This window comes from Monodelphis domestica, chromosome 8 (genome assembly GCF_027887165.1).
Source record: "Monodelphis domestica isolate mMonDom1 chromosome 8, mMonDom1.pri, whole genome shotgun sequence".
NCBI lineage: Eukaryota > Metazoa > Chordata > Mammalia > Didelphimorphia > Didelphidae > Monodelphis > Monodelphis domestica.
Window position 1 is genome coordinate 6,068,560 of NC_077234.1, and position 21,904 is coordinate 6,090,463.

General features: G+C 52.4%; 1 protein-coding gene across 2 annotated transcripts in view; it reads right to left on the bottom strand.

Annotated features, from left to right (window-relative positions):
- CCDC50 (coiled-coil domain containing 50) overlaps window positions 1-21,904 on the bottom strand; it is a 79,000-nt gene that overhangs the window by 22,013 nt on the left and 35,083 nt on the right. The window contains exons 2-9 of one of the 2 annotated variants that reach the window (XM_007502453.3): window positions 21,205-21,267; window positions 19,700-19,829; window positions 19,149-19,239; window positions 7,980-8,097; window positions 4,516-5,040; window positions 1,386-1,501; window positions 908-952; window positions 695-799 (exon numbers count right to left, since the gene is read on the bottom strand). In XM_007502453.3, the coding sequence (XP_007502515.2) occupies window positions 695-799; window positions 908-952; window positions 1,386-1,501; window positions 4,516-5,040; window positions 7,980-8,097; window positions 19,149-19,239; window positions 19,700-19,829; window positions 21,205-21,267 (1,193 nt within the window). The remainder of the gene's footprint in view (window positions 1-694; window positions 800-907; window positions 953-1,385; window positions 1,502-4,515; window positions 5,041-7,979; window positions 8,098-19,148; window positions 19,240-19,699; window positions 19,830-21,204; window positions 21,268-21,904) is intronic. The other variant, XM_007502454.3, reaches the window with a different exon arrangement.

The window sequence follows — 21,904 nt, forward strand, 5'->3', positions numbered from 1 at the left end:
CTGAAAGCTTGTCTTAGGAGGATGGATTGTTCCGCTTGCCAGGAGATGTAGCCAGTGATCAACCGTGATACAATATATGCCGTCATAAGGGATGATAGATACTAAAGAATAACAAAGTGTAAGAAACAGGCCCAATAACAGAGGAGGCTGCAGTAGAGAGATCCTTCCTCAAGCCTTCCATTCCAGTGCCGCCTTCTTCTTTTAATCCCTATTCATCCTCTAAGTAGCTCACTTTGCATATATTTGTTCCCATGTTGGCTCCTACATTCTTTTTGTTTGTTTTTTTCCTCTTTTTTTTTAAACATTATTTTATTTGGTCATTTCCAAACATTATTCATTGGAAACAAAAATCACTTTCTTTTCCTCCCCCCGCCTCCCACCACCTCTTCCATAGCCAGCGCATGATTCCACTGGGTATCACATGTGTTCTTAACTCGAACCCATTTTGGCTCCTACATTTGATTGGGAGATACTTGAGGGCAGGGAATGTCTTTTGTCTTTTTCTTTTCTATCCTCAATGCAGCGCTGGCCCAGTGCTGGCACACAGTAGGTCCCTACTAAATATTTGTTGCTCAAAAAGGCACCCAAGGACTTTGGTACTCAGGATGCCGACAGCTCGTGTCTCCAAAGGGCCCTGTTTTGTCGAATGAGAGCCCCCAGAATCCCTCAACATAAAGGTGAGAGACAAAATTACCTGCCACTCTGGGTCCTGCTTCCTCTTTTCCAGCGAGGACTTCTCCCTTTCCTTTGCCTTCTTATAGGCTTTCTTCTCCTCAGCCATGAGCATCCGGGCAATCTCCTGGAAGAAGGAGAGTCACGTCTAGGAGAGGCAGCCTGCCCAAGCCAGGGTCAACATGTCTTAGTCTCACTGGAGGCTAAGTGTGGAGTCAAGACCTTGGCGACTTACCTCATCCTGTGCCACTTGGGCTGCTCTTTTATCCACCTGATTAGCCTAAAAGGAAAGGAAATGGGAAAGTAAAGGAACACATGGCTCAGGGATGACTCAAAAGCCCCCAAGCCAGTACTCGGAAAAGGTAACGTTTGAGAGAAATGAAACTAGGATCCTGCAGAGGAAAGTCCCAGGTGCAACTGCATTAATAACTTTTCGTGGCCCAGAATTTGTCATCAGGTCTGACACAGGGGATCCAGGGGAGCGATGACAGACAGAAGGATGCTGCTGTCAGAATCACGCCCAGGACATATAAAAGAGAAGATCCCAGGACGGCACCAGATTTCAGCATCCATTTTATGTAGACTAAGCCCGATGGGAGAAGAAAATAAGCATCTCCCCTCACCCCCCCCCACAAAGACTCTCTGTCTTTCTCTGTCCCCCTCCCCCTCCTCCCTCTCTCTTCCAGGACTCATCTGTCTCCAGCTTTGCTCACCAAGAGTTCTTCCTCCTGCAGCTTCCTGGCAATTTCTGCATCATAGAATTCCTGATCCCTGTGGGCCATTCGAGGCTGTGTATAGACGGCTTCCTTTGTCCCCCTCGGCTTCATTCCTAGAAAAACTCAATGGAGTCAGTGAGGTCGCTTGTTTCCCAACCGCTGTGGAAAACGAAGATGAGGAAATCTCCCCGGAGCACCTGGCATCCCTGGCACCGGCTACAATGCCTGCCTTCTCTGAGCACCAGATCTGGGCCACGTCTAGCTGAGTGTTGCAAATAACCACAGAGAAGGGCAGATGCCCGTCATCTTCATAGCCACAGCCTAGCCACACAGTGGCCTCTGGCCATCTTCTAGGCGCCTCTTTGGAAGCTTCCCTACTCACATCCTTTCTTAATGAGCGTGAAACCTGCTGACAAGTCAGCTGCAACTGGAATACTCCTTCTAGCCCATCTCGAAACGGGAAGAGAGGAGGAAGAATGAAAGCTGCCACAAAGTAGAAGGAGTTGGGAAAGAGAAACTCGGCAGGGCATTGCCAACCTCCCGAAAATTCAGAGTCTGGAATGGAAAAGAAAGAGCGATAGAAAGAGAGGAGCCCCAGGAAATGAGAAACCTCAAATGTAGGTGACACAAAGTGCTTCAGGCAGAAGTGAAAACCCAAATGATGGCTTGTGCACTGTCATCTGGACCCTTTCTAAAGATGACAGCGAGTTTTCGGGAAAGGGTGCCTCGCTCCTGGCAGGCTCGGCTCGAGGGCCACCTCTTCCAAAAGAGAAGTGGGATTTCTAATTCCATTTCCAAACCTCGGTTGCTATCATTCTTGTCCAAATCACTTCGCATTTGCTTTGTACATGCAGCGATGAACAGCTACATTTTCTTTCTTGTTCTCTAGACTAGAAAAATGGAGGACCCTGAAGTGAGAGGACATGGATTTCTTAGTGGGAGGAGAACCCTGGGTTCTTTTCTGTTTCTAAGTAAAATAGAACTTCTTGGTGGGTAGGAACTATTTCATTTTGTTTTGTTTTGTTTTTACATTTCCAGAATCTCTCAGAGGCAGCTTGGAATACAGAATAAAGAGGTGGCCTCAGTCAGGAAGACCTTGGCTCAGTCTTCCCTTATGGGCTTCCCTGATGGGCTACACCCCCAAGGGGAAGTCACGTAACTCCTCATTGCTTCCAGCCAACTTGGAAACTCTCGCTTGCAGAACTGTGGCTCACCTGCATGGAGGGAGATTTCCTCCTTCTTACATTAATGAAATAACAGATTCAGGCAAAAAATGAGAAATAAAAATTCCTTGACGCTAACAGTGTCAATTAGGTTAGTTTAAGCTTTAATCTGCTTTCTCTATCTTTAGTGATTACTAATAAAACTCTATGGAAAACAAGAATCTGGAGTTATTGTTACTGATATTAATTTAAAGTTTACATTAGTAAGTGTCTAAGACAGGATTTGAATGCAGATCTTCCTGACTCCAGGCCCAGTACTTCCAGTATACTGGGCCACAGGTCACCTCACTTGCTCAATATGCTACAAATAACAAAGAGTAAAAGAGAGATTTGAATCCAGACCTCCTGATGGCAAGACATGCTGTCCCAGGAATCAAGGGATGTATTTTTCTCATATGATTTCTGTTCAGGCTTGACAACAGATTTAATGACAGAATATACCACTGGGGTTCGAGATGGCAGAGGCCCAGGTTCAAATCCCGCTCCTATTATTTATCAGCTAATCTCTTGCAAGTTTCCTTTTTAGTGTGCTAAGCCATCTCTAATGTAATATTTATTGGGAAAGGAAATGGAGGATTGGAAAACAGGGATAATGGGTGGTTTGTGTGAGGGCATGGAGGAGTTAAGGGGAGAGAGGGTTTATTTCTTGGAGAGGCAAGGGAGGGAGATGCCCCCTGCTGAAAGGAAGCAGCAGAGGTCCGATAAGGACTCTTTGTCCTGGAATGACTGAACTGAAGTTCAGCTCCCTCTATGACCAGAAAAGATAGTCCACTTATCTGACTAGTGAATTCAAATAATATAGAGTTTAATAACCAGTTGGGATTGGAGTTCTTTCCTCAACTTCAGAGTTGAGGCCAGGTCAGAGGCTGGCAGAGGGTTCTCCCACTCCCGTCTACTCTATATCAGTCCTCACTTTGTCTAATTCAGAATCTTAGCTGTAGACAGAAAGCAAACAAGAACAGATCTGACCTTCAGAAGCCTGTGTCTTCCGGCTGAACCAAGAAGAGTATGCCACTCCAGACTGGGCTGAACAAGCTCTTCTCTCCTCCAACACCAGGAAGCAAGTCCCACACAGCGGGAAGGAAGTGCTAGTCCCAAGAACCAACTGCCACTCCCAGTTGCCCCTTCCCACACCAACTATTAGTCTAGTTTCCTTTCCACACTCAAGAATGGGGTAACCATCTTAGAGAATCCAATAACATGGAGGGAGGCTCCAGTTCTCTCCGGGGCCCCAACTTCATCCAAACAATGAACAATGAGGAAGGGGCTCCATCACAGGAAATCCTGCCCCAATGAGGCCGTCTCACTAGAACACCACTCGTGGGTCTGAGACCTGCAGCAGCGAATGAGCCAGAAGCTACCCTGACTTGGGGATAAGACCACCAGAACGCCAGAGTGCCAGGTGCCAAGTGGGTCTCTGGAACTTGACCCTTGCCCAGCCCCTGGCCGGGGGGCAGCTAAGGTGGAGCCTGGAATTCTAAGGGCCAGCAGACTCTCCGCGGGGAATGGCGCCCCTGAGAGCATCCCAGCCTCCAACGCTCAGGCCTTCTTCCTACCCTGACCATCTCCCTGTGCTGAGCTCCTTCTGAACTTCTGCAAGCAGGAAAGGAGCTGCAACACTCAGGGAAGTCTGATTGTTTGTTTGGGGGAAGAACATCTCTGGGAGGGTCCCTGGCCTGAGGCATCCCCCAATGCTGCTGCCCTCCCCCCATTGGCATGGAGCCTCTCGCCAGGCTTCAGGGCTTCTGCTGGAGGAGAAGGAAAGAGACAGCAATACTTCCTAGTTCCTCTCTGGCCCTCCCAAGACAAAAAGGACAGGGCATGTGTGAAAGGGACCTGAGGCGCCTGTCAGTCGCCCACTGCCAGGTAAACTGAGGCTCCCGCTTTCTCCTGTCCTTCGTTACCTGTTCCATTGCAATAGTGCCTTTCGTCACTCTGGGGGGAGAGGGCTGTCCTGTTTCGGTGACCTTCCCTCTTGTCTCGTGACTCGCCCATCCCACGGTCTCTCTTGGGCCTCTCTTCTCTCCTGGGAGGCCCCAGCTTCTGAGAGCACGTGGGTGAGAGGCGGTCTTGGCGGTGGGAGCGAGGCTGCTCGGGCTGCCTGACCGGAGCGCGGCTGAGGCTGCCGTCCCCCGCGTCGGGCTCGGCGCTTAGCAGAGCCTCTCCACTGCTCTTGGGCAGAGGCGGCCTCGGTGGCCTCTCGAGAGTGCAGGGCTGCCCTTCCCGGCCGTCCCAGCCCGCCGGGCCATCGTCCCTTGACCGGCCACGCCTGAGGGCCGTGCCGGGATTCTCCGAAACGTGCCGCTCCTGGCGTTGGTCCGGGCCTTCCGAGGGCCTGCTTGGTCCTTCCCTCCTCCGCCGCGCAGGCCCCTCTGCTGGGTGTCTGCCGGGCCGCGGGGGCTCCCGGCTCCTCCTCGACCGCGGGAGGTCTGGGAGGGGGAGGGGAGGCGTGACAGAGAGAGAAGCGTGTTAGCTCACGTTAGCTCCTGCAGAAGCCCACAGTGACGCCTCCCAGAGGGCTCCGAGGGTCCGCGGACGCCATGCAGGGGGCTGTGCGGGCAGAAGGGAGGCCGGGCCATGAGCATTTGCAGAGTACGTAGGGAGGAAAGCAGAGAAGCCACAAGAGGCACGGAGGGGGGAATCGGGGGCTGAGCCAGGCGCTCCGATGGCACCTTCCCGTTGGGATTTCCATGGAGGGAGTTGAAGGATTGGGGGGGGGGGTACCTGTGATTTCACTGACTGAGGAAGCACCCTCCCCCCATTCAGGTCACAGCTGCCCGTAGGGTACAGGGTTTGAGACTTGCCAGGGGCTCCGGGAGTTTGAGGGACCTGCTCGGAGCCACACAGCCAGGATGCAGGAGTGACCCTTGGTGCCCCGGGTGCCTAGAGAAGCCTGGGCGGCTCTCTGCGACCTCCGCGGAAGGGAGGCTCCCATCCCCAGGAGTAGAGAGAGCGCCTCCACCCCGCGGAAGTCCCCGCCCCGGCAGGGCAGCCCGCTAGGAGGTCTGCCGGGCACGGCGGCACCCTGTATGGCAGGCGAAACCTGGGGGAGGGCAGACGGCCAGCCATGGACACGGACATGCCTCAATGCACGCACCAGGGGGAGGCAGCGAGCTCTCCGAAGGGTCCGCCTCTACCTCAGAATAGACATCACAGGCTTTGTAGGGATGACACGCCTGTGGATGTACACGTGTGTGTGACACACACATAATTACGTGCACATGTAGGTGGCACTACACACATGCACACACATATATGTTTGACAAGCAGCTTCCCTGCTCTTCTGTGGCCAGGCGTGAAGCGTCTCAAAGTCAAGCCCATCGGGGGTGCCCGTCTAGTCCCGCCTGACAAATACACTCACGCCTAATTCTGTGTCGATGTACATGTGTGCACACGTGATACATGCATGCACGTGCCTGTATTTTGACACTAACGACCCATGACACGTGGGCACCGATGCGTGTGGCGCTGTAGACACACACGAGCGCACAGAGGATCGCGCGACATACAGCGGCGATTGGGCCAGTCCCTCCCGAGCCCTCGGAGTCGCCCACGTGGAACCCTCTGGGATTGGGTCAGTTTGGCAGGCGGCGACTGCCAGGGAGTCCCCTCTGCAAATGCTCATTGCGGGGGGAGCCTGGGGCCCGCCGTGGGATGGGGCGATCAAGGGGAGACACAGCCCGGCAGGAAGATCCGGCGTCTACGGTGAGTCGGTGAATCAAGCCAGGCGAAAACCAGAGCAAGCCAATCATTCAGAGACGGAGAAGCCGAGAAGCCAGAGCAGAAGGCGAGCTGGGGAGGGGGGTGGGAAAGGGCTGGCCCCGAGGAGGATGAGCTAGCGGGAGGCAGCGCAGCCTGGGCTGAAGGCCAGGAAAGGAGGACACCTTATCAAATGGGGTCTCATTTGCTTCACAGTAACATGGCTGAGTCGGGAATGGCTGGGAGTGCCGTGGAGTCAAAGGCACCCCAGATGGGTAGAGAGAGAACCCGAGTTCAAGTTTAATTGGAATTTGAACCTGGGTTCATACTCAAATTCCAGTTTTGCTCTTCACCAGCTGTGTGACCCTGGACAAGTCACTTCACATCCCACACCTATTTTGAGGGTTGGACCGATGGTCTCGGACGTCCCTTCTAACCCTGGATCGGAGCCTGGGATCTCCAATTGGCTCTCTCAATCTTTTGATGTCTCCAGGGCTTTCTGGACCTCTTGGCTTCTTCGGGCTCTGCTGTCTTCCTCAAAGGGGTGTAAAGCAAACGTCCTCGCCTCACTGGGAGCCCTGACAGGCAGTGTAGCCCAGAAGACAGGCTGTGGGCCGTTGGCTTTGTTGGGTGGGGTGCTCGGTCTCCCGGGGCCCCTCCCATCTCCGGATCTCGAACCCCAGGCTATGTGACCCTCAGGACGTCCCTTCACTGTTCTGGGACTCAGTTCCACATGTGGAAAATGGGGAGACGGACGAGCCCTACGTGCCAAGGCTGGGAGTCTCAGCAGAGACGATGCGCCTCGAGTACTCTGCACACTCGAAAGCATCAAACAAGCGAACGTCCCTGCTGCCATCGCGGTGCTTCCCAAACTCTGAGATCCCCAGATGGCAGCTTCACTCACTACCGTCTGTCCCTTTCCAGACTGGGCACCGAGGGCTGGTCACTCCACCCTACGGGATGGGATTTCCAGCAAGGACTCAAAGAAGTCCGCCCTGCGGGTCCTCCTGGAGATGTTGGGCCCTTCCCACCGCTCCCTTCCCAACACGCACATCGGAGAAAGAGCCGCCACCAGCACAGAGCAGGAAAGAAGGCGAGCACTTGAGGGCCCCCCCCCGCGCCCCGGAAATGCCTATCGTTGATTCGACAGCAGGAATCGTGAGGAGGAGGGAAAATTGGAGATTGGATCTTGGGGGAAATCAGCCAACGCGACCTATCTTTGGAATCACCATGACAGAGGAGAGTCCAGAGGAAGCCACGGCCCTCCCGCACGAGCAGGGATCCCAGCAACGCCATCTTGGTGTTTCACCAGCTCCCTACCCCTTGGAGAAGGCTTCTGGAGAGGTGAGCACCCCCTACTCACCAGGCCTGTCCGGGCCCCATGGGACGTGCTCACAATGGGAGTCATGACCCAAAGGGGGTGGAAGGGGAGGCGAAGGAGGGAGAGCAGGGGTCAAGGGTGCCCACCGGCCACCACCCAGCCAAACAAGAGGCTTTCCTCAGGGGTCTGCTCAGACTACTAGAACGTCAGGTAGTCATTAGATCTCCAGACCGACCGCAGCCCCGTAGCTTTGGGGATCCTGGGATGGGGAAGGACAAGCCCACCCAGGCCCTGAGCCTCTTTACATGCTCCCAGGGGGATCCGCCATCAGGCTCAGGAGACCATTACCTCCATTTGCAAGGAAGTAGCCGTCATCATAAGTGCTGGCCCCAGAGGACTCTGGGTAGTGCTTCTTTCGCCGTTTCTCTTCTTGTAACTCTCTCTCTTGCAATAGGCGGGCGATGTCCTGCAGGAGGGAAGGGAAAAGCTAGAGATCGGCTGAATCACTATCCTCCTCATGTCAGTGGCGCCGAAGAGTTTTCTCCCACACCAGCCCTAAGCAGAGGGGGCCAAGATTGTTCCCATTGTGGGGATGAGGAAACTGAAGGACAATGAAGCTAAATAGCAACCAAAGGCAACAATCTCGTTTTCATTTTGAACACACGCATGTACACAAGCATGCATGTGCACATGTGTGTGCACAGACACAGACACACACACACACACACACACACACACACACACACACACACACACACGTTGGCCCATGACCTCACTGGAGCCTTCCAATAGCAATGGTAGGTAGGTTCAGCCCATTTTCCAGAGGAGGATACAGAGGATCAGCAACAATATCAACTCTTCAGAACGTTCCTATTTTAAAGCACTTCCCCCACCTTCTCTCTCTTGGCCTCTCAATGAGCCCGAAGAGGGAGAGGCTATTATTGCGCCCATTTTATGGATTTCAATGCCGTGGCTCCGAGAGGTCCAGTGACAGCTTCTGGCAGAAGCATCTGAGGCCGTCTCCCCTTGTGAAAGTAGAGCCCCACAGCCACTATCCCAAGCGCCAACGTTCTCCCAGCCATGCAGGACCTCCATCAGGCGACGGCCCTTCTCACAGTGACTCCTCTGGGCCATACTCTGGGCCATGTCCTGGAGACACCAGCACAAAAGGTGAGACCCTGCCTCTTGGGAAAGAGCTGACACTAATAGGGGATTTATTTAATAGAGGACTGTTATTGTTCAGTCGTTTCAGTTGTGTCCACACGCAGGGTGACCCCATTTGGGGTTTTCTTGGCAAAGATGCTGGACTGGTTTGCCATTTCTTCTCCAGGTCTTTTACAGATGAGGAAACCAAGGCAAACGGGGTGAAGTGACTTGTCCAGGGTCACACAGCTAGTCAATATCTGAAGCTGGGTTTTAACTCAGGTCTTCCCAATTCCAGGTCTGGTGCCACACAGAAGAGACAACTAGATGTATGTGCACACACAAATGTATATACACGTATGTACCCCTATATATTTCTATCAGTCACTAAATACAGCATCTGGAAAGTTGTTAAATATGAGGTAATTTGGGAGAGAGGGCACGGGCATGGGGGGAGATCAGGAGAGGCTTCCTGTAGGAAATGGTCCTAAGCCCCATTTTAAAGGAAGAGAGGCTTTCTAAGGTAGAAGGAAAGACATAGAATGTTTAGTACAAAGGCAAGGCGATGGGAGATGAGGTGTCCAGTATGGAAAACAGAGAGCAGGTCAATCAAGCCAGGAAGGAGACCACGAGATGAGGAACAACGTCCACTGAGCATGGACAGCTGGTATGCAATCAGGCTGTGGACAGTCTTCAAAGGTAGGCAGCAGTGTCTATTTTAACCCAGCGAGAGTTGACCGAAAGTCACTGGAACAGTCTGGAATGGGGAGTCCCATGAGCAGCTCTTTCCTTAAGGACAATTCCCTGGCTGCGATGAGTGGGACGGAGGAGACTCGAGTCCCAGGAAGTAATTCAGAGGCTGCTGGAACCCTCTGGACAGGAGATGATGATCCAAAGGGGTGGCTCCACCAGAGGGGAGCCGGGGGTGGCTGTCCGAGTAGATGTGGCAGGAGAAATGGCTGGATTTGTGGTGTGAAGAAGAATGGAAAGGCAGGGCCAGGTAACCCTGAGCCTCTGATCTCGGGGGTCTTTACAGGAAGAGGAGGGGCAGAGTCCAAGTTCTGCTTTCAACACCCCATTTGGGACCAGTCAGAAACGTCTGATAGGCAGCTGGCAATGTGGAAAGGAAGCTCAGCAGAGAAGGGAGTGGATATAGACCTGCTAGTGACTGAGGTCATCTTCTATAGGAACATCTTATTTGTCATCTGGGCTCTCGCCACCCACTTTTGCACATCTACTCCCTCTGGTGCTCTTGGGCCAACTCTCCATCCTGTAGGTCATTCTGTTTTTCCATGAGGATGTCTGTTCTTGACTAGAAGGGGAGCACTTCACGAACCAGGCAAGTCCCTTTCCATCTCGTTTCCCAGCCATAAGGAGAAGGACTCATCTGGCATGCAGATGCTTAAGCCATCTTGTGGAAGTGAATTCTTGTATTCTTTCCATGGGAAAGGAAATAGGAAAAGATGAGAGTCATCATGGACACCTCTTAGGGCTCCTGTTGTTCTTCAGCTGATTAGTCATTTCCACCTCTTCACGACCCCATGGGAGGATTTTCTTGGCAAAGATACTGGAGTGATTTACTATTTTCTTCTCCATCTCCTTTTACAGATGAGTAAACTGAGGCTGAGTCTGGATTTGAAGTCAGGTCCCCTACTACACCATCTAGCTTTCCCACTGCCCCTAGACCTGCCCTTTGGAGTCAAGAAAACCAAATGAAATCTTTTCCCAAGGGCAAGCCCTTGAAATACGTGAGGACAATGCACACACTCTGCCCAACCTATGCTGCAAACACACACGACCTTCAACCAAGCCTCACATGGGACAGTCAAGGCCCCAGAGGAAAATGCTCTGATGTGTTCTCAAGAGTTATGGGGGCAAAGGTCTGGGTGTCACCTGGATCAGTGATCTCCTTTTACAGATGAAGAAATGGACACAAGAAAGATCATTGACTTGCCCAAGGTCTCCCAGGGTGTAAGCCACAAATTGGAGATTTGAACTTGGGACCCATGAAAAGCACAATGGACATCAGTTGGAAGACTCTGAGACACTTGCTAGTCACATGATTGTGTTCCAGCACTTCAATCTCCCTAAGCTGTATTTTTCCCCTCTGCCAAATGGAAAACTAGTGGAAGTAGCGAGCTAGAGAAGTCTCTGTCTTCTGGGTGTCAAAGGTGCCAGGGACTGACAAACCTGAAGTCACACGGAGAGGATGCTGAGGGTTCAGCAGTGGAAGAATTTTGGGGAGTGACTTTTGTTTCCCTGGAGGAAGCCAGGGATTAAGTCAACAAAGAAACCAAGTGTGTGTGAGGGAGAGATAGCAAAGCCAGGACGCCAATCCCGCCCGACGCTTTGCCAAAATAAGCAAATCTGAAGAACACGGGAAAGGGCACGGGGAGACGCTGAAGGATTTGGTGCGTCCAGCTTGGCTTTGCTGGAATGACTCCACCTGCCCTCATTGTTTCTCCTGATGGGCCCCCTGCCAGCCGGGCCAGCTCCCCTCCTCGCTACTGAGGAAAGTGAAGAATCTCTGTTCTACCTGCGTCTGAGGGAAGACAAAGTGACTTCTGGCTTTCAGGAGACGTGTCGCTCTTATTCTCTGAGAAGCTGAGAGGAGAAGAGCTGAGCAGGTGATGGAGGGAACCCCCAGCCTCCAACACAGGGCCTGGCCCATGGGAAGAACCTCCCAGGAGCTTTCTGCCTGCTAACACTATGGACTGGAGCTCGCCAAAGTCCACCATGGCGGAGGAAGATCTCTAAAGAGGAATCCACGGGCACAATTGTCTGACAGACTGGTTGGGTCACATCCCTGGACTGCCTCATCTCGGAGCTGGAAGGAAGGACGTCGGTGGCCAGTTGGTGAGCAGAGATGGGTCCCTGATAAGGACTGGTTCAGTTCTGCTGGGAACCCTCTCAACGGAAGGGAGCTCACTACCTGTTGAGGCAGCCCAGGATGTCCTGGGGCAGCTCCAATTGCCAGGATGTTTTCCCTTCCACAACAATGAAATATCAGGGCCCTCGCACCGCTCACTCCCGAAGACCCTCACTGAGACACACTTCCTGCCTTTCCCTCTCCTTTCCAGTACAGAGTTTGTTTTTAATTTTTCACTGGAGCAGCCAATGCAGAAGAAGCCTCCACCCCAGGAAGGCTTCCATTTCGATCTCGCCTCTTCCTGAGACAAGACCGGGAGACGCTGGGTAAGTCATTTCACGGTAACTCACACAAGAGCTGCTGTATCCAGAGCACTTTCTTCGGCCCAAGTGAATCCTGCTCTGGTCCTCACCTCCCTCAGATCAAACTAAAACTTTCCTTCCTACAGATCCTTGTGGTGACCTCTGGAGACGTGAAAGCCCTCCACACAGTCCACGCCGGCTGCCTGCGTGTCCTGCTCCCTCCCTCCACAGCCACGTTTTCTCTCCTCCAGGTCAAAGCGGCCCATTTCCTTCAGCCTAATGTCACAGAGCACAGACGTTGGGGAACCCATGAATGGACTGAGGAGGAACCGAATCTGGATCCAAGCTCTACTGTATGCCAGACCTCTGAACGAGGAAGCACTGACCATGCCAAACCTCAGTGTCCAAATCTTTAGAATGGGGACCCAAGCAAATATCGGCTGAGGCTCAAGCGAATGTCCGGAATAGGCGTGACAAAGCGCTTTGTAAACATGGTGGCACCAGAGAAGGCCAGGAGCAGATCCTGCCACTCGAGCAACTCCCTGCCTATCGATGTGGGACGCAGATGAGGTCTGGCCCAGCCACCATCTCTCTGGCCTGGAATCTGAGGCGGACGAGCAGTCCAGGAACGGGAAGCGACACAGCCCAGGACTTGGAGCTTCAACAAGCACAAGCATGGAGGGTCCATCTGCTCTGTACGGGAAAAACAGGACGGAGAGGAGGGACCGATGGGCCTCACGGGAGCTTTGGGAGGGGCGGGCAATGGAAAGGCCTACTTATACTTTCTGGGGTTTCTCTTTGCATAAATCCTTACTTACCTTCTGTCTTAGAACCAAAACTATATGTTGCTTTTAAGGCAGACAAGCAGTAAGGGCTAGGCGGTGGATTTGAAATGATCTGTCCAGGGTCCCACAGCTGGGATGTGTCTGAGGCCAGATTTGAACCCAGGACCTCCGGTCTCTGGACCTGGCTCTCAACCACTGAGCCACCCCGCCGCCCTTGCTGTTACTTCTTCAGGAAAGAATGAAAGTCAGAAGCTTCTCCATGCCCGACTCATCAGCGAGCTCTCTTCGGTCCGCAGCCAGAGACTTGTGGAATATTTCACGGAGAAGTGAGGAAGGAAGCCTGTGCGCCCGGCTTCTGGGACACCCTCTCTGAGGGCTGTGTGGCCCGTGTTTAGATCCACATTCACGTGGATGTAGTCGGTCAGTTCCTGTTGACTAGGACTAGAACCCCAGCCCAGCCCCGTAACGAGTCATGGCAGCCGGGCTCTGAGCCCAGGGACGGTCCTGCGCCCCAAGGGGTTCCCAGGAGCCTGAACAGGCTCAAGAGCCAGAATGCTTCAAATGGACAAAAACGTGAAAGGCTCCTCGGGAGAGCAGGGCGCGCAGGGCCCTCTGGTCTACCCAGCCCCCTCGGCAGACCCTTTCAGCAGCATTGCCCGAAGACCCTCGGAACAAGGGCAGATCAGGCGACTGGCGTGGCCAGGCAAGAAGCCCCTCCACCAGCAACCCACTGGGGAAAGCAAGTCAGCTGGAGGCATGTAAACACCTTGAATACTCAGTGTCCTGCCTCGATCAAACGAAAAGCAACCCCCAAATCCTCCAATCTGTCCCAGTTAAAAGGAAACGGAATTAATTCAACAAAGAGACAGAGAGAGAGCCAGAAAGAGAGAGACAGAGACAGAGAGAGAGAGATAAAGAGACAGAGAGAGCCAGAAAGAGAGAGACAGAGACAGAGAGAAAGAGACACAGAGAGATACAAAGAGAGAGAGAAAGAGACATAGAGAGAGACAAAGAGATAGAGAGAGAAAGAGACACAGAGAGAGGAGGGGTAGCCCAACACGGCTGCTTATCTTTGTATGAACTAGATGGCTCCATAGTATTTGTCCCTTATTGGCCAAGTTCAAGGATCAATAATTTCCCTCCTAGTTCCAAGATGCTCAAATTCTCAGTTTCCTCAAATGTGTTCTCAGAGCCCAAGAAAGTGCCCTTCTCTCCACAAATCTTCCATTGGCCCTATTTTGCAATAGGAATTTCCCTTTTTCCTGCTTTGTAGAAAATGACACACTCTGGGGGGCAGCTGGGTAGCTCACTGGATGGAGAGCCAGGCCCAGAGAAGGGAGGTCCTGGGTTCAAATCTGACCTCAGATACTTCCCAGCTGTGTGACCCTGGGCAAGTCACTTACCCCCCTTGCCTAGCCCTTACCACTCTTCTGCCTTAGAACCAATATACATACTGATTTCAACACATAAGGGAAGAGAGGAAAGAAAGAAAGAAAGAAAGAAAGAAAGAAAGAAAGAAAGAAAGAAAGAAAGAAAGAAAGAAAGAAAGAAAGAAAGAAAGAAAGAAAGAAAGAAAGAAAGAAAGAAAGAAAGAAAGAAAGAAAGAAAGAAAGAAAGAAAGAAAGAAAGAAAGAAAGAAAGAAAGAAAGAAAGAAAGAAAGAAAGAAAGAAAGAAAGAAAGAAAGAAAGAAAGAAAGAAAGAAAGAAAGAAAGAAAGAAAGAAAGAAAGAAAGAAAGAAAGAAAGAAAGAAAGAAAGAAAGAAAGAAAGAAAGAAAGAAAGAAAGAAAGAAAGAAAGAAAGAAAGAAAGAAAGAAAGAAAGAAAGAAAGAAAGAAAGAAAGAAAGAAAGAAAGAAAGAAAGAAAGAAAGAAAGAAAGAAAGAAAGAAAGAAAGAAAGAAAGAAAGAAAGAAAGAAAGAAAGAAAGAAAGAAAGAAAGAAAGAAAGAGAAGGACAATGACCTACTCTGGGGATGGTAAGGGCCAGAACCATGGCTTATAGAAAACTGGGCCAGGGTGGGCTGTGCCGAGAAGTCAGGGACATCCACCAACCTGGCCAGAAAGAGACTCCTGTTTGGGTTTTGTACACCAAGAACTGAGGCTAGGAACACTCATTAAAGCACCTACTGCGTGCCAAGTGCCGGGGTTCCAAGAGCAAACACGTTCCCATTCCTACATTCACCAGGGAAGCTCAGAGAGCAGTGCTCCTGGCCCAGCCTTCTGGGCATAAGGGACCCTTTGGATGATCTGGTGAGGCCGCTGTCACTTTTCTGAAAAGTGTTGATTGTTGTTCAAATACCATAAAATACCCACGATTTCAAGGGGAGCCGGTGATACTGAAGTGACTGTGGCACACACACACATTCACACACATACACACTCACACTGACCTCACACACATACACACACTCACACTTACCCACACTCACACACACGTACACACACAGTCACACACTTACACACATAAACATACTCACTTCACACACTTACACACATACACACTCACACTTACACACACACATGCACACACTCTCACACACACTCACACACTTACACACACACAGCCCTGCTAGTCTACTGCATTCATGTGCCCACACCTGCTGTGCCAGAAAGGCTCGCGTGCACAGTTCTCGGGGTCTCCTCAGTCCCTGGCGCTTCGGCACTTGGCCTCTGCTCCTGCCAAGCTCCTCCAGGTCCATGGAAGAAAGCCCATCGGTGGCCAGGACGTGAAGGACACGGATGAGCTTGGAGGATTTCTGTGGTCTCCTGCCACCATTAGCCAGAATTCTCTGAACTAGGGAATGGGCTGGTCCGCCCGGAAGGTGACGGCTCACCCGGAGGAAAGAGGAGGCCGCCTCCATGGCCCGCTCAAGCCTTCATGCCGATGGCTGCCCGCCACGCATCCTTGCGGTTCTTTGGCCAGAGCTAGCCGTGTCCCATCAGCAGGCCTTGGCACGGCATCGGCGGGCCCTCATCACCTCCATCTTTCAAGATGGCCTTCCGCGTGCCAGCTGGGTCTTCCTCCAGTGCCGCGTCTGCGTCTCCTCCAGAAGAATTGGGATGAGCTCCTCGGGGGAGGGACCGCGTTGGGGCCATGGGGGGGGGGACCTCCGAAGCTTAGGATGGTGTCTGGCACATAGTCAGCATTTAATCAGAGCTTGTGGAGTGTCCTGGCTGAAGACCTTAGAAGACGACAAGAGCAGCTCCAAGATAGTCCCGGCTGTGCCTTCATCTGGGGTGGGGAGAGCATAGAGACCGGACACACGGGGCAAAGAGTCCTGTCTCTGGCACTTGCCATGGGGCAGGGCAGTCATGGCCACCAGGAACAGGGCAACGATCACGGGACTGGGAGGAGGACTTGGGTTCAGATTCTGTATCTGCTACTTGCTACCTGCATGACCTTGGACATGGCACTTCCCATCCCTGACCCCAATGTGGCTCCTCTATAAAATTAAGGGGTTGGAATTGATGGCTGCCAGGATCCTTCGAGCTCACATCATGGAACCTCAGTTTCCTCATCTGAAAAATGGGACTAAAAACGATCCTTGTCCAAACCATCAACTAGGGAGGGAGCAAGGAGAGAAGGAGAGAGAGAGGAAGCAAAGGAAGAAGAGAGACAGACAGACAGACAGACAGACAGAGGAGAGAGAGACAGACAGACAGACAGAGACAGAGAGAGAGGGAGAGACAGAGACAGAGAGACGGAGACAGAGACAGAGACAGAGAGAGAGACAGAGAGAGACAGAGAGGAGAGGGAGAGAAAGAGAGAGAGAGAGACACAGAGAGACAGAGAGAGACAGAGAGACAGAGACAGAGAGACAGAGAGAGAGAAAAGAGAGAGAGGAAAGGAGGGGGGAGATAGGAGAGAGAGCAGAGAGACAGAGACAGAGACAGAGAGAGAGAGAAAGACGGAGAGAGACAGAGAGGGAGAGAGACAGAGAGAGAGGGAGAGACAGAGACAGAGAGACAGAGAGAGAGAAAAGAGAGAGAGGAAAGGAGGGGGGAGATAGGAGAGAGAGCAGAGAGACAGAGACAGAGACAGAGAGAGACAGAGAGACACACACAGACACAGAGAGAGACAAGGGAGAGAGGGAAGGAGTGGGGAGATAGAAGGAGAGGCAGAGAGACAGAGACAGAGAGAGGAAGAGAGAGGCAGAGACAGAGCGAACGAGAGAGACAGAGAGAGAGAGAGGCAGAGAGAAAGAGAGAGAGAGAAAGCTGGGGAAGGGGGGAGGGAAGGGAGCAAAGAGTACTTCAAAATAGATTCCCTTCTTTAGTCTATTGTATGTAATTGAATTTTAACAGAAATGATGAGCTTCCCCAGGTCTGTGGAGGACAACCATTCGCAACCCCCCAGGCTGGCAGCCCCAGAGATCTTCTCTTCACTTTACTCTCCAACAGGCCAAATGTCAGACAGAGGGAGGAGCCACTTAGTCCTCCTGCCTTAGTTTCTTCAGCTGTAAAATGGGGATCACAATAGCACCTGCCTAAGGAATGAGCGTGAGGGCCAGAGGAGATAAGAGACGTGAAAAGATCCGCACGTTCTAAGGAAAGCTCACGATGTCAATGTCTTCTTTCCTCCGAAGTCCTCTTGAATGCATTCCTCTTCCTCTTCCTCTTCTCTCCAATGGACATCCCCTAACCCCAAAGTACTGCATCACCTTGGAAAGAACTCTGGCCCTCAAGTCAGAGGACCTGAGTTCAAATCCTGCCCAAGACGAAAGGGTGCCGGGTCAGAGTTCTGGGCTGATTCAGACAAACTTCTTGAGGTCCAAGTTCCATGCAGCCCTCTGGGGGGAAAGAGGAGAGAACGGAGGGGGGACGGAGGGCAAGCAGGGCGGGTGAAGGGAAGGAGGGCCTGACCTGGCACTTCATTCCAGTCTGTGTGGGACAACAAGGCACGGGGAAGTGTGTGGGAAGATCTAGGCTGAGTGAGGGCCAGGAAGGGCGCCCTTCTTTCCGACAGCTGCCAGAGGGCTTGCTCTCCCCTCCCAGATTCGGCTCAAGTCTCTCCGGGGAAGAGGCTCCCAGCAGCAGAGCTGCCCCCCCCAGGCCCCAGGCACAGGCAGTCGGCGTGGATTTCTCCTGCTGAAGTAGCGCCCTCTGCCCCCTCCCCCACCCCCAGGACGCGGGGCCCAGCTGCTCCCGCTGCCCGTTGTCAAGGCCGCTTTTCCTGTCCCCCAGCACAGCCACTTCCTTCAGGGGAGGCCCCGGGGAGGCAGGCCACTTCCTCTGCCAGACATGCCCTGTGCTGATAGAAGAGCCAGGAAAGGAACCCCGGCATCCTAGAAGGGCCTCCCAGCATCCCTGTGAGGAGGGGCCTGATGGATCTCTCCGCGAGGCCCCTCCTGTGGGCTGCGCTGTGGGCGTCCGGCCTCCCCCAGGCCCCTTGGCGGACCTGTCCAGGGCCGGCTGATGGGAAGAACTGATGGAAGAAGCAGGAGAGATTCTGAGGAGTCACCGAGGGAGGGAAGGCCGATGAAGAAGAGAATCACGCAAGGCGAGCTCACGCAAGCTGGCGCAGGCCTCGAAGGCCAAATCACTGGCCTTCAGGAAAACCACCTGGGATGGCCAGTGAGCTAACGGCATCCATGAACATGATCAGCATCATCAGAGCCTTTGGGCGGGTTTGTACACTTGAGCACTTTGCCAAGACCCGAGGAGGTACGTCTATTGTCCCCCCTTCACAGATGAGGGGAGGAGAGGAGCCAGAGCTAAAGAGACCTGCCCTGAGGGTCGGGTGCTGAATTTGAACTCGGGTCTTTCCTACTCCAAGCCCAGTGATCTACCCACGGAGCACCTGGCTGTCCTATCGATGGATCTCGTGGTCCATTCGCTGAGCTGGGTTTGGAGTGAAAGGTTCTGTGTTGCCCTCTATTTCCCCCAGTTGACTTTCTTCCCAGTGTGCCCAGTGGCTCTGGAGTCAGAGGACGAGAGTTTAAATCCTGCCCTGCCTCAGCCGCTTCCTAGCCCTTGGCGGGTGCCTTTCCTTTGGGCTCGGCTGCCTCCTAGGTGAAAGGAGGAGTGGGCCCTCGGGTGCCTTTGGGTCCCTCCCGCTCTGGCTCCAGATCCTCTTCCTGCCCCCTCCATGAGGCTCAAAGCAGGGGGGGAGGAGCAGCCCCGAGGGGCTCCACAGAGGGCCCAGGACCCTCAGTGTGAACGGCCGGCGTCCAGCCTGAAGACAAAGGAGGTAGAGGGCCGGCTCCTGCCGGCTCAAGCCTCTCCCTCACCCACATTCCTAGAAGCCAACAAGCCCCAACGATGGGGCTCAGAAGCCGACCTCCCACCCTCTGGTCAAGGCTTGGCTTCTTTGGGACGGGAGCCAGGAGGCCAGAGGCTACTGGGGCAGCCCCGAACCCTGCTGCGGCTTCCCTCCTCGCCCCGAGGGTGCCCCCGATGGCCCTGCCAGAGGCACCCCTACCTCGTCCTTCTCCTCCTGAAGGCGCCTGCGTTCGGCCTCGATGACCAGCTTGACTTGGATCTCCTGAGCCATTTCACAGTCCTGCTGCTCCCTGGGACAGAGAAGGGACAGCTCGTTACTAGAGAGCCCCAGCCCAGGCCTGCTGGCTGCCCCCTGCCCAGAGCAGCAAGGCTCCGGCTAAGTTCTGGGGAACCCGAGGGAGGGAGGGAGGGAGGGAGAAATGAAGGGAGGAAGGGAGGAAGGGAGGAAGGGAGGGAGGAAGGGAAGGAAGGGAAGGAAGGGAAGGAAGGGAAGGAAGGAAGGAAGGAAGGAAGGAAGGAAGGAAGGAAGGAAGGAAGGAAGGAAGGAAGGAAGGAAGGAAGGAAGGAAGGAAGGAAGGAAGGAAGGAAGGAAGGAAGGAAGGAAGGAAGGAAGGAAGGAAGGAAGGAAGGAAGGAAGGAAGGAAGGAAAGGAGAGAGGGAGGGAGGGAGGGAGGGATGGGAAGGGGCCTGGGCTCAGCACTGCCATTCTGCACTGAGGCTCCAGCTGGAGGGCACGGGGTCCCTACTCACATGTCTTTGTAACGTTTCTGGATGTGGGCCCGGGCCTTGAGGTCCTCCTCTTCCTGGAGCTGCTTGGCCACCTGCAGATCATACTGGACCAGGCGGTTTCGCTGCACATTAGACGCTAAGTGATGCTCAACTGAAGGAAGATGGTAAGAGATCAGGAGACAGTGAGACCCCCACCCACTCAGCCACACGGCCACCACCAATTTATTGCTTTTCTGGTGGCACTTCTAGCCCTTGGGTCTCACTGATGGCCTCTGCATGCTCCACATCAGGCAGGCCTAGAGGACCAACCGGCCCACAAGCACAGAGCTAGCATGTGTCAGAAGCACCAGGGAAGTGAACAAATGAGACAGCGAGTATGAAAGAGAGAAAAGACCCAGCAAAGGAGCCAGGAGGCCTGGGTTCGAGGGGCACTTGCTATGCATATAACCACAGACAAGGCCCTTCATCATTCCAAGTCTTGGTTTCCTTGTCTGAGAGATGAGAAATGAGGAACCAGACTGAGAATGGATGGGGAAGCACAGTCAGAGTTATATGGCATCATTCAAACACTGAGGCATCGTAGTTTAACAAAGACAGAAGAGCAGTAAGGGCTAAGCAATGAAGGTTAAGCGATTTGCTCAGGAAGGGTCTGAGACCAGACATGAACCCAAGACCTCTCATCTCTAGGCCTGGCTCTCCATCCCCTGAGCCTCCTAGCGCCTCCCAAGAGCCAACTTCTGAGCAAGGAAGACTTGGGCTCATAAAGCGTCTTGGATGCATACTGACTGAGTTACCCTGGGCAAGTCTCTTGACCTTTCAATGTGTAGAAAGTTTTCTGGGGCTATATTGTATAGATAAGATACTGATCTTCAAGGATAAAGGGAACTTTCTCAACCAGGAGTTCCCTGTATCAGTGAAATCACAGATCTAGACCCTATACTCTATTCAAATAAAAGATATTATATTTCAAACCAAATTGTAAATGATGGCAAATTATATCATGCTTTTTAGGTATAGGAGACACGATTGCACTTGGCTTAGATTTGTGTGTGTGTGTGTGTGTGTGTGTGTGTGTGCATGTGTGTGCTCATTCATAAAAGTCAAAGAGACAGAAAAAGGAGAATGAGGGCAAAACTGATCTCTTCAGTAATAACCCCATCAGCAACTACACTGAGTGGTTGGTAGGGCCCTGCCCCAATGCTTTGTAAGCAGCTGCTCTAGTGTCTTCCCAGCCCATCTGAGTGGAGTACAAGGTCCATAAGGGAGATAGTCCAATTGCCTTTCTTCTTTCCAATTTATTCCCCACATCCCACCCCGCAGGTTCAAGAAGCTGTCTGCTCCCAGGCATTAGTATCTCACTTCTCTTTTTAAGGACTAGTTGACCCCCCACCCCTTTCTGGCCCAAACTGTGAAATAACAGCTTAGTAATGGCCTCAGGCCTTTCTAGCTGCCTCTTCGTGGCAGCTTCTGGAAATGGGATAGACAGAAGGCTACAAGGAGAGAAGGCAAACTGTGCCACAACTTACTTTCTTGCTCCTGGAGATTGTGCGCCAGCGTATGGTCCTCTAACACAGCAAAGTCCCGGCACACTGTTGAGAGAAAGAAACACAGAATGACCAAGTGGTAACATTTAGAATCCTCAAGAGATAACTTAATATTTTAGAGAGAGCCCTAGGGCTTGCCATTGTCAAAGATCATTCCTAAGAAGGAACCCCTTTTGGCTATGATTAATGATGGGAGGAGATTTGGCATCCTCACTGGACACAGAACTTTACTTCCTTAAGATGCCAGAAGCCATCAAGTTCATTTCTCTCAATTCATACAGGAAGAAACTGAAGCTCATAAAGAGGGGTTAACTTGCACATGGTCACTCAGATCTGAGGTGGCCAAGCTAGGGTGTAGACCTAGATCCTCTGACTTAGGTTAGGATCTTCCCATTTTGCCTCTGAATATCATCAACTCTTTCATGTTTAGCAGCCTTCTTATTTCTTAACCAAGGGGTTTACCAAAGAAGTAGTTATGGTGGCTCCTGCCTCAGCAAGAATTCAAACAAAAGGCTCCAAAATTTTCCAGCAAACCACAAAAGTAATAGGTGAATTGTAAAAATAATACACCAATGGATTGATTATGGGTTATAAATGATATATATACTCTGCTTGCTGTGCTTACAAAATATCTTCAGTTTATATAAGTGAAGTGAAGTTCATTAGTGAACTCTTCAGGACC